We start from the raw sequence: 12,068 nt of genomic DNA on the forward strand, positions 1-12,068 counted from the left end.
GATTGAGTTGGAAAAATTTCCTTCTTCAGTTTTCTGGAAGGGTTTGTATAGAACAGGTATTATTTCCTCTTCAAATGTCTGGTAGATTTTACCAGTGAAGCCATCTATGTCTGCAGTTTTCTTTCTGGGAAGTTTTTTTTTAACGAAAAATTCAATTTATTTAATAGATAAAGGGATATTCAGGTTATTTATTTCACCTTCAGTGAGCTTTTTCAAGGAATGTGTACACTTTTTTAAGCTGTCAAAATTTATTGGGATGAAATTTCACCATGAAGTTCGGCAGGGGGGGGAGGGGGTGACAAACATCCAAGCTATAGTAAGGGCCCTTTGTGGATCTCTGGGTCTCTCCGGGTGCATCTCTCTCATCACTTGCACTCTCTTCTATAAACTCTAGAATTCTTGGCTTCCCGTCTCTGTCTCCTCACCTCAGGGAGATCTCTGGGCTCTGCCTGGGGTCTCCCTCCCTGCACCACAGCCTGGGAGCTCTCTCTAGGTGGTAAGTGGGAACAATCCTAGGGCGTCCCTTGTTTTTCCCCACCTCTCAGGGATCACTGACCATTGTCGCCTGGTGTCCAATGTCGTAAAAGCTATTGTTTTCACCTGTGTTGTCTCACGTTTTAGTTGGGCAGGGAAGCTGGACTAAGACGGCTCCTGGGTGCTCCGGCCAGCTCTCTCTGCAAGCTGAGTGTGCTGTGGGAAGCTGAGAACGAAGCCTTCCCACACCGGCCTCTGGGCCCCTGGCTGCTGCTGCACCTCTCTCCCCCTCAGCCCAGGGTGCGAAGAAGCAAGCGCAGCCCACATCCTGCACTGCCTAACCGCAGCCTGCCTCTGGGGCGGGGGAGCGCGGCCTGCTTGAGAGCACCTCCCTCCTCTACTTCCCCAGCCCCGGCTCAGCGGCTCTTCCTGGCAGTTTATGGAAACCTGCGTCTACCCCCAAACCCCCCTTACACCTCCACCCTTCTCTTCTGTTACCTTCATCTGCCTTTCAAGGCCTCTGTTTCTATCTGCCCATTTTCTGAACTGACCACTCCATCAGGGATCCATCAGTCACTTTCTGCCATTTTTGATGTTTTCCTCCAAGAGAAGGAAACTTTTCCTTCTTTCTCCCCTTCCTTTCTCTCTCTCTCTCTCTCTTTTCTTCCTTCCTTCTTTTCTTCATTCCTTTTTGTTTCTTTCCTTCTTTCTCTCTCTCTTTTTCTTTCTTTCACCTGTCTCTCTCTCTCTCTCTAGCTCTCTCTCTCTTTCTCTGATGCCCTCTCCAAAGAGAGCTTCAGATAATGCCCCCACTAGCTGTGAAAGTAGGCAGTGCTCACATATGGGATCATAGCAGAGAATTTAGTAAAATGTAGTGAGGACCTATGTGGTCTTAGGAAACAAGGGCCTCCCAGAAAAGAGGACCAGCAACTCTTTCAGCCAAATACACTTTATTTTCTCTCTCTCAGCTGAGAGCAGCCAGCACATTTGCGGAGTTGCGAATAGCCATGCAGTGGCTTAGGTGGAGATGAGGGCAGGTAGCAGGGGGTTGGCCCTGGGCAGGATCTGTGAGTGGGACAGGACCTCTGCCAGTATCTACCTAGTGCATCCCCAGAGAGGGCTGCAAAGCAGAGAGCAGGAAAAATAGAGAGGTCGACGGAATGGGGGACAACTTACATACAGAAGAAGGAGGGAGCTGAAGGGAGAAGTGACATCCATGGGGGACAGGAGGAGTTGGCAGGGAGTGAATAACAGAAATAAATATCCTGACAAGAGGGGCAGGCCAGGTGTGAGGACATAACTAGCGATAATGTTTCAAAGGACAACGAAGCAGCAATGGCCAACGCCAGCAGAGCAGGCAGGAAGGAGGGAGCTGGGGACAAGGCTGTAGGGTACGAGTTCACCATGCAGTTCAGGAACAATCCTCTTGTGGGGTCCAAGACTTGACCAGGGAACAGGGAGAAGCAGGGTGCCGGGAGAGGAGCCAGTGGGAGGCAGCGTTCTGCTCTTGGCAGTCTGTCCTCAGACGCCTCTCTGATTCAAGCCAGAATACAGATCCCGCTGGCCTTTCCGGATGGGCTAGGGTGGAAGGGAGAGGGGGTGGTCAGTAAGGTGGGAAGATGTGCTTCTTAAGAAAGAAAGGGCACTAAAGATCTAGCTTTAGTGCAGCGGAAAGAACTTTGGACTTGGAGTCAGGAGGCAGGCTCGAATTCTAACTTGATGCAGATGGGTAGGAGACTTGACCCAGTCACCTCCTTTTGTGAGCCTCAGCTTTCTCATCTCAAAAATGGGACTCTAGAGACCCACCTCCCCGGGCTTTCCTTAGGGTTAAAGAAGTCACTAATGCTTAAGTAAATACTACATGCTTGGCTGGTGCCCAGTAAATATTTGTTGAGTTTATCCAGGTGTGATATTCAAAATATTTAACGGCTGGTAGTGCACACACTGCTGTGTCAGACATTAACTCTTTAGTTACCCCAAATCAAGAGGCAGCCCAGTGGTGGAGGGGCTGTGATGTCTAGCTCTGTGTGTATGTCTGTGTGTGTGTGTGTGTGTGTGACATAGGGTGGGTTGGGGTGGGAGAAGCTTGGAGCTATTTACCAATGAAGTATTTTAATAACTGGTATGACTTACGCTGATGCATGCTTGTGGAATATCCTCTCTAAATTTATTGTGTTAGAGTTTGCATATATGATATTCTCTATGGCTGTATCCCAGATGATGAATAAGCCAGAGAAAGAGGAGTGTGTCTCCCCCCAGCCCACCACCTCTTCTTGTTGTGGGAGCTATACATCCTTGAGGTGGTCCTGTTCTACCATGGAGGAGGCAGAGGTGGGCACATGGTGGGTTGCTGTGGGATCCCTGAGTGCAGGGCTTTGAAGTATGCTGCAGAAGAGATGGACGGTCTCACCTGTTCCCCTCTCCCCCTAGACGGACTCCCCACCACCCAGCTTCCTGGCCCACTCTATCCCCTGTTACCTCGTAGTCTGGGTTAGGAACAGGTGGTGGCCTCTCCTTGTTTTGTCCTGCAGAAGAGAGAAGGGAAAAGTCTTTGTTTTCATGAGGGAACACCAATCTTGCAGCACTGACTGTGCCAATGAGATCCCACTGGAGGACCGCAACCCCTTTGTTCTCTACGACTCCCTTTCCCATTCGGCCACCCTTTCTCCTCTCTCTTTTGTCCCATCTCTAAGGACCCCCATGCCGTTCTCATCATTTTGTGACTGTCCTCAGCTCAAGGTCCTCCCATTGTTTCTTTCCCCAGGGGGAAGGGAAAGGAAAAGGAAGGTACTAATATCTCAGAGTTTCTCTTCCCACAGGTAGGGGATGGAATCTGATTACTGCAGAGCACTGATAGGCGTTTGAGGAAGCCCATCACGCTCATAAACTTTTTTACACTTTTCTAGAGTGGGAAGGAGAGAAGTGATCTGAGATTCAAAAATCCTCTGTTGATACCATGGCGTCAGAGTGAATGCCTGGTAGAAGCTGTTTTTTTTTTTTTTTTTGAGGTAGAGTCTCACTCTGTTGCCTGGGCTAGAGTGCCATGGTGTCAGCCTCGCTCACAGCAACCTCAAACCCCTGGGCTCAAGCCATCCTTCTGCTTCAGCCTCCCGAGTAGTTGGGACTACGGGCATGCGCCACCATGTCTGGCTAATTTTTATATATATATATTTTTAGTTGTCCAGTTAATTTCTTTCTATTTTTTTTTTTTTTTTGTAGAGATGGGGTCTCGCTCTTGCTCAGGCTGATCTCGAACTCCTGACCTCAAGCTATCCTCCCCGCCTCGGCCTCCCAGAGTGCTAGGATTACAGGCAGAAGCTGTTTTGACCTAGCTGTGGATGTGCCACCCATCCTGGCCCAGGCTGCATGGCCCCCTTGGCAGGAATCTCCGCCGACCCAACTCCACAGTCTTACCCCTGGGCCTGCCACCACCACCCATGCCTCGTGTCACAGGCTTGGCCTTGGCCTTTCTGTTCTTGCTCCAGTAATAAACAAACATCATCAAGCCCAGAGTGAAGCAGACGTCGACTATGACAACTATGGCCACCGCCGTCACATCCACCTCCACGCACTTCTCACACACTGTGGGGATAGGGGTGGGGAGAAGAGGAGAATTCCACTGAGAAAGGAAGACATGAGGACACTGGAGATGAGGAAGGAACAATGAAGGCCATTCTCCCTTCCATGCTCACATGCTTGCCACGGCCAGAACCATCCCTTTCAATATGGTTATAACAACAATAAGCAAAGTATGGTGGTTATGGGTAGAAGCTTGAATCCCGGGTTCGAATCCCAGCTTCATTACTCACTAGCTGTGAGAATTCTGAAATGTGTTTTCAACTCATGAAGCCTCTGATTCCTCGTCTACAAAATGGGAATAAAACAACTCATATGGTTGTTGAGAGGATTACATGAAAAAATCCCTGGTAAGTGTTTTTGTACAGTGCTTGAAACTTAATAAGTACTCACTAAATGTTAGCTATCATTATTATTTTATAATTATGCCTAAGTTTATGATGTTTTATGATAATAGTTTTGAGTCTTTTTTGCAAGTCCTTCTGAAAAATTTATCTCTGGATATAGCATCAGATAAACTCACTGCTATAGTTCTGGGTGTGAGACAATGTAAATGACCCAATCCTGTCCCTTGGGAAGTTGCTATTTTAGATCTAGCACAGACTGGGGTTACCCGGACAGCCCCCTATTGGTGTTCTATCTATATTCCAGAGAATGCTAATGCTGTGTGGCACCAGAGAGTCCCAGGATTGAGTGTAGGAGGAAGCACAAAGATGCCGAGGCACTGTGAGTTGGGTTAGGGGAAATCATTGAGAATTGCCCTTTGAGATGGTCCTCCCTAAGGGGTCTACGGGGGCCTTTTCTGGAGACCTGTATTACCTCTTGCTCTCAGGTAGAGATAGTGGTTCGTTTCCTTCGAGTTGCCTGTGTAGCAGATGTAATAACCGTTGCCCTCCATCTCTGAAAATTCCTTCTGTAATAGCTGCTTCTCGTTCTGATGATCGGATAACGTTTGACCATTTCTTTCCCAGGTTATCTCAGATCCAAGGTCCAGAGGGCATGTCACTTCTACTGTGGTTCCTGAGATGGAGACTTGATATGCTGAGGAACGGGAGAGAAAGAAGGGAAATTGGAGGGAGAAACCAGGACATTTTCAGAAAAGGCAAATTAGTGACAAAAGAATCAAACGCAGGAAGACATCTGTCATAGAGTCTTAGATTTGCTTGTTAGAAGGGAGTTCTAGTGGCTGGAGGGTGTGGAAGAGGGGATGTGTCGGGGAACGAAAGCTAGAGAACGTTTTGAAGGTGGCTTCAGAGTTTAGGCAGGGACATGGGGACTTGGGAAGGGGAGGATGAACATTAGTATCTGGAAACTTTCTGAAATGGGAGATGAGAATATACAGTTGGGAGGACCTCAGTTTTTGGGGTTAAACTCTCTCAATCAGTTCTTTCTCCTTTTCCCACCAATCTGCATCCTCAGACAGGGAATAAACAAAAGATTGATAAACTCACGTCTCGGTGTAAGATCACCTGAAAATGAAAGAAGGAAAGAGTGGTAAGAAAATATTCCAGTTTAAGTTTAAATAGTAGGTAAAATTTTTCTAGTGGGACTAAACACTGCCTCCAAGAATTCCCAAAGAGGGTCTCATCATTTAGGGACCCCCGAGTCTTGAAGGTGAGGTATGTACCTAGTCATGAGATTTAGCTCATAGATATAACTTAGCTCATAGATATAAGTAACTTAGCTTATAGATACAACTCAGGTACCTCAAATTAAGAATATACCAGGATGTGCTTCTAGACCCAGATCCTCTGAAGCTCAGAAAATCTTAAAGCACTAAGGCTGAAAAATTCTGGAAGCCTTCAGGAGTACCCTCTTGCCTCTGGCATTAGCCAGAACCATATTGCAGATATGAAAGGGCCTTCTCAGAGATGAAGACCTCTACACCACTGAAGAACTCATTCTTAGCTTACCTGTTTCTCATTATTCAGAAATTATTTCTTATAGCTAACAGAGTCCTTCATAATAGAGAACAAACATCTTTCTTCTTATTACGTATAATTTTCTCTGTTATTGCCTTTAAATGATGTAAATCACCTACACATTTTCAGGAAATGGTTCTTCCAATAAAAGTTGGCTTTATGTTATCTTTGAATATAATCAATTCTCAGTTATTTTTGTCAGAGGGAGGGCCCATTGGTGTGGACAGATGAAATCAACTCATGAGCCACTAAAGCCACCCGGGGATGTAGCCAAATTCCCCACGGCAGTTAGTTTTGCCCTGGGAGGTAGGGCTGGGGTCTATCCTTGTTTCCTGGAAAACTTGTGGCTGAAACACTGAGCTCTGAGGCACCTGGGCATGGCTGCTGGAAGAGAGGAGAGGTGGTGGTGCTCAGAGACAGCATGCTCCTGGGGAAAGAGCACTGGACTCAGGGTCGCAAGCCTTGTGTTTGAATCCCAGATCTGCCCTAGTCTGTGTGACCAAGGGCAAATCATTTAACTTCTCTGAGCCTCAATTTCCTTATCAGGGAAGCGGAGCTAAAACACCCACCTCACAGGGTTTTTATGAGAATTAAAGGGATTATGAAGGTGAAAGTGAATGCACATAGCATATGCTCAAGAAAGATGTTATTTCCTTTCCTCTTTTCCTTCTTGGGGTCTTGCTACCATGGAAAACAGAACTGAGCTCTGACCCAGTTGCTCAGGCAGCCCTCTGGACGAGACGGAACAGAATGCAAACAAATTATTCCCCACATCTTCTACTTGCTAATAATTGGGAGTTGAGTGTAATGACAATAGACACTTGATATTATTTTGACTCATAAATAATTTTTCAACACTGGTGTTTCTTAGAAATGTTAAGTGAACTAGACATCATAAATAAAATAACTTAAAAGTAAATAGACATTATATTCTGCTCGGTATGTTTGTTTGAAAAAAGGAATGTAAAGAAAATTGCTCACAACTTTAATTGGCATAAACTCAGTAGCAGAGCTTAGACTTATTCATGCTCATACAAGGGCCTAGATGTCTATGCTTAGACATAAGTGTTCTCATAAAGATTTTATACATATCCAGAGACAGCATTTCATAATGGTTAAGAAAATGAGCTTCAGTATCATATAAATCTGCATTTATGTCTCTGTGATCGGACAGTTCAGCCTTTGCTTTTTTTATCTGTAGAACAGGGATGTTAGAAGAATTAAATGAAGGAATTCAGGTAAAATATTTAGAGCAATATCTAAAACATGCATGCTCAATAAACTTCATGCTTATTATCTATAGTCGGCATGCTTTCCATATAATAGCTGAAATTTACCGACTGTCTTCTATGTCAGATAATCTTCTAAGTGCCTTAAATAAATTATTCATTCAATCCTCATAACAACCTTGTTTACTCTGTATCTACGCATATCCTAGCATGCAACATTTTCTTTTTAAAACGACTGTATTATCAGTTGTCTCTCACACAAGACCAATGGCTTCTTGAGAGGAGGGAATTAGCAATGCGTTCGTGTGTTTTGTTCATTTATTCATTCAAAAAATATTCATTGAACACCTAATACATGCCAGACCCTGGGCTAGGTAAATGAGACACTGTCTCTGCCTTCAAGGATCTCACGGTTTATACAAAAATGCATAGTAGCTCCAACCCACATCTACATTTGTGTTCTTCCCTGACTGTACGCTCAGGGATACATACACTCGTAGCTATAACAAGACATGACAGTTAGCAACAAATACAGGCACGTTTCATACAGATTCCATTGAAAGATAGCTGTATTTTCCTTTTACTAGTTCATGTTCTCAGTGCTTATTACTGTGCCTGTCCTCTATGATCATTTTGTTCCACATTTTTTTTTAATCGGCTGAATTTAAGTAAAATTGTTCCACATTTGAAGAGATCATATAGAGTGAAAATCCTCTTACCAGTTTCTTCATTATCTGAAAAGGAAAATGATAAGAAGCCATTAGTAATATTTCTATCAGCAGCTACAATCAGACCCTCCTCCCATGGGTTAGGACTCTTCCCTCAACCTTTTGGAAACAATGGACCTTCAAGTTTTCTTGGCTGTATATGAAAAGCTGTTTTGAGCCTTATATCCTATATTAAATATCTGATGGCTATTTACAAAAATGGCTCCACGGGGCAATGTAGACGAGGACAGTGCTTGCATTTAAATACACCATTGGTTTACTCAGTTTGGAAGAGCTGATTGGATAGAGAGGCTTCCAGTGTACCAACACTCGGACTCTACCGTTATTCTTGAGAAAGTAAGTCCAGGCTAGGCACACTCATGCGTGTGCACAGACATGAACACACATGTAGACACATATTCAGAGCATTCAGACATGTGATTCTGAGTATGTACCCGAATATTTCCCCAGAGGCTTACCTAGAGTGACCCTGTGCATGCATTCTTGCCACACAACCTCCACAAAATCTCACAGCAAATGTAAAATGCAAACAAATGAGAATGGTTGGCATTTTCAACTTAATTTAACAGTCTCAATTTTTCTTTTCAATAATTAAGACTTGTTATTTCCTATGATCTCTGTTGCTTCTCTCAGCTAGAAATATCCCTAGACTTATGAAAAAAAGGCAAAGGAAAACATGGGAGCAATTCCTTTCACTGGTCTCTGTGGAAGTTCTGTGAGAGGCTGAGAGAAAGCTCTACTCATAAATACAAAGAATGCTGGGCTGATTTTACAACAAAGAAAGATCACATATCTTACCTTCCTGCCCCCAGGCACCAACTAGAAAATAAATAATAATAAAAAAAGTTAGTAAATATTGTGGGTGCCTGCAATTCCAAACAGAAAAAGGGCTGTATTCCAGTCCAACCATGTATGACATCTGAAGTCCTTCTCAACCACAGTTAGATCACAGTCATTTCTATACCTCAGGAAAGTGAACTTGTTGCTGAGTATTGACCAGGGGTTCCTGGGCAATTTGGGAGGCAATAGAGCAAGATAGCATCTAGCATTAAATATGAAATATGAAGTATTTGGCAAGCAGAAATCCAAAAAAGTTAGGACTGCTTTTTGGATGACTGGAGAAATAGCAAAAGAATTTTGCAACCAAGACTCCATTTTGAAAGTTGGTCTCTGTGGAAGAAAAACAAGCCCTTGGTTGGGTATGAACATTGGGATTCTTGTTCCATCTCTAGCTCCTGCTTGTCTGATGGTTCAGTTTTTCCATTTGTTTTCTGCTTGAGACAGAGGTGGAAATATCTGAAACCCCGATTACTCATCAATTAGAGCCTGTGTGTTGAAGAGCTTGATCACATTTCCACAGGGCCCTCCAAAGTCTCCTCACTGAGTGGTAACTTGGATTCATTACAATGACCAGTTTCCCTGGCATTGCCTGAAAATTTTCTGTATATCTAGACCTTTCTTTTAGCAAAGCCTCTACATTGGTGAGACACGCTCCCTACTGCCCTATGCCCAGAGCAGACTGGGTATGTTCTTATGATGCCAAATTTCTAGGGGTGCTTGGGTCTTTGATATTCTGTATTTTTTTTCTTTCTTTCTTTCTTTTTTTTCTTTTAAGAAAAAGCATAATTTTTTCTTAGAAAATACCATAGCTCTCTAAGAAAATGCCTGGCCACTCCCTGCAGGAGTCATATCCTGCCTCTGCTACTCAATGTGTTCCTTGGACCAGTAGCAGATTGATAACCTTGAGAGCTTAGTAGACATGTGGGATCTCAGTCCCCACTGGAGGATTCCTGAAACAGAAGCTGCATTTTAACAAGAACCCCAGCTGATTTGTGTGCACATTTAAGTTTGAGAAACCCAAAATGTTGAAGGAAGTGGAGGCATCATAGCTGTGGCTCTGAGCTAGGCGCCCCAGCTGGGATAGCCTTTTCTAGGTTTTTGAAATAAAACCATCGTGAGCCATTTTGTCTCATGCGATACAGTCACACAAAGCATAGGCCTTGCAGACAGAAATCCCGATTTTCCAGATCAGCTTCAGCACTTACTGTGTGGTTTTAAACAAGTTATTTAACTTTTTTGAGTATCTATGTCTTCATTTGTACAATAGGGGATATAACACCTTCCTTCCAAGGTGGAAGTAAGGATTAAATCAGTTAACACATGTAAAGAATTTTTTCTTTACATAGTATCTGGCACTCAGTAAATGGCAACTTTTTAGAAAATATTATTTATTTCATAAGAAATATGTAAATGGTCTTAGTTTTTTATCAATTTATATCCCACCTTGCTTCAAAAAGGCCTAAACTAATTGAAAGCTCTTGGTCACCTAAAAAAGACTGAAAATTAGGAGGGTTTTTATTGTCTCAAAGATGCTAAACTTGCTATATATACCCTGTGCAGTTTGGGTTCAACTATTTGATCTCCCCAAAACATGGAGTGGAGCTTTGCTCTTCTAACCTCTTTTCTGTTAGTTCTTAAGGGCTGGGTAAATTCACCAACAGAATTTGGTCAAAGATAGGATCATCCCCACTGCTTTTCTTTGACTGTTCCCGGAACCCTCCCCCAGGCATCTGTGGCTTATCTTTTTCGTTAGCCTCTGGCTCTAATTCTCCACCCTAACGCAGCACAAACAGTTCCTTACATGTTCTATTAAATTGAGGCTCCTTGGTGCCACTGGGCAGTGCCAGGTAAGGCCGTGAGCCTCCCAGTGGTCTGGAGACACATCACCCTTTTTCATTCCACCCCACTCACCTGATAAGAGGCAGAGTCCCAGAACTCTCCAGAGAGTGCCCGACTGCATCTTCCTCTCACAGGACGCTTACTCTACTAAGATGGCGGAGACAAGTCGGCTTATAACTTCTGAAAAAAGAAATCAGAGGACTTTTTCAAAACATCTGCTGGAGATAAGGCCCCTGGGGCCATTGTTTGCAATGCTAGCATCAAAAAGGGGTCTTTCTCAGAGGGAGACTCACCATTTTCCGAAGCAAGCACCCGAGGCTGGGAGGGGAGGCGGGTTTTTGAACCCCACACAGGAAGTGTCGTCCGGGGCTGCTGGGCCTGCTGGTTCTAACCTCTCTTGGAAACGTTCAAGGCACAGGCCTCCACCTGGCTTGGCTGAGGAGAGCGGGGCCCCACAGCCTTCCTATAAGGACAAGCAAGTGGAGTCTGTGAAACCTGAAGGCGCTGTGAAAAACACCTGCCATTTAGTGGCCCAGGCCATGAACAATGTACCTCCACACAGGGGCTCCTTTCTCAGATACCACCCCACCCCCCAGTAAGCTGTAACAGGAAGAGAGAGGAGCGTTGAATATTTGCTTTCTTTATGGTGTGCCTGGTGTGGAGCAGCAGGGTACAACCATCTTATTCACAAAACTTGTTGGCTTAAAACCATGAGATGCCATTGTTTTGGCCTACAAACTTTATAGAAATACTTAAAAACACAGGACTCAATGTTGGAAAGGGTAAAGAGGGACGGTGTCAAAGTCTGCTGGTGTGAGCCTTTATTTTTAAGCATGCATTAATTGAATGGGTATTATATCCAGGCACTGCGGTAAGGGCTTTACTGGCATAACTCACTTAATCCTCAAAACAACCCTCTCAGGTAGGTATTATTTTTAGCCCCATTTCATACTTGATCGAACTAAGGCTCAGACAGTTATATAATTTGTTGCAGATTACAGAGCTGGGACTCTAGAAAACATTTTGGCAAAATTCACTTATTTAGTAAATCTTTTCCATCTACCACGCTGTAGTTCTGTGCTGGGTGCCAGCAATGGAGCAGGAACGAGAGAGAGACCTCGTGGACGAATAAAGGAAATGTAGACGTTAAACAGGGAACTTCAGGAGGCTGATGCTGGGAAAGAAGATGTACAGGTGCTGCAGGAGTGACAGAAGGGGGAGGTCTCAAGATAGTCTGAGGGTCGAGAAGGCCTCCCTGAGCAGGTGACATCTAAGCTGAAATTTGATGGAGGGACAGCAGTGAACCAGGTGGCGCGGAGGACAAGCAAAGTATTCCCGACAGAGGGAGCAGCATGTTTAAAGCCCAGAGGTGAGGAAGAGAAACAGAAAGTCCAGACGAGCAGGTAACAGAGTGTGAGGAGTGGCAAGAAATAAGATAGGAAACTCAGCAGGGCCAGATA

The 12,068-nt window shown here is 44.4% G+C and overlaps 1 protein-coding gene across 1 annotated transcript; it reads right to left on the reverse strand.

The window, feature by feature from the left end:
* Positions 1–1,436: 1,436 nt before the first annotated feature.
* On the reverse strand, positions 1,437–10,947 carry CD3E (CD3 epsilon subunit of T-cell receptor complex). The gene is made up of 9 exons (XM_069470461.1): positions 10,902–10,947; positions 10,681–10,788; positions 8,728–8,748; positions 7,921–7,935; positions 5,502–5,519; positions 4,870–5,091; positions 3,889–4,056; positions 2,953–2,999; positions 1,437–2,052 (listed from the first exon to the last, which is right to left on the reverse strand). Exons 2-9 carry the CDS (start codon positions 10,727–10,729, stop codon positions 1,996–1,998), a joined length of 597 nt encoding a protein of 198 aa, XP_069326562.1. The 5' UTR covers positions 10,730–10,788; positions 10,902–10,947; the 3' UTR covers positions 1,437–1,995.
* Between the last annotated feature and the right edge of the window lie 1,121 nt (positions 10,948–12,068).

Source organism: Eulemur rufifrons, chromosome 6 (genome assembly GCF_041146395.1).
Source record: "Eulemur rufifrons isolate Redbay chromosome 6, OSU_ERuf_1, whole genome shotgun sequence".
Taxonomy (NCBI): Eukaryota; Metazoa; Chordata; class Mammalia; order Primates; family Lemuridae; genus Eulemur; species Eulemur rufifrons.

What these genes read in the sequence shown, in the direction of transcription:
- CD3E (XM_069470461.1), bottom strand. Translation starts at nt 10,729, where the DNA reads ATGCAGTCGGGCACTCTCTGGAGAGTTCTGGGACTCTGCCTCTTATCA. An exon ending in GGGACTCTGCCTCTTATCAG is followed by an intron (nt 8,749 to 10,680) that starts GTGAGTGGGGTG and finishes TTTATTTTCTAG; the next exon opens with TTGGTGCCTGGGGGCAGGAA. An exon ending in TTCCTAACCCAGACTACGAG is followed by an intron (nt 2,053 to 2,952) that starts GTAACAGGGGAT and finishes CTTCCACCCTAG; the next exon opens with CCCATCCGGAAAGGCCAGCG.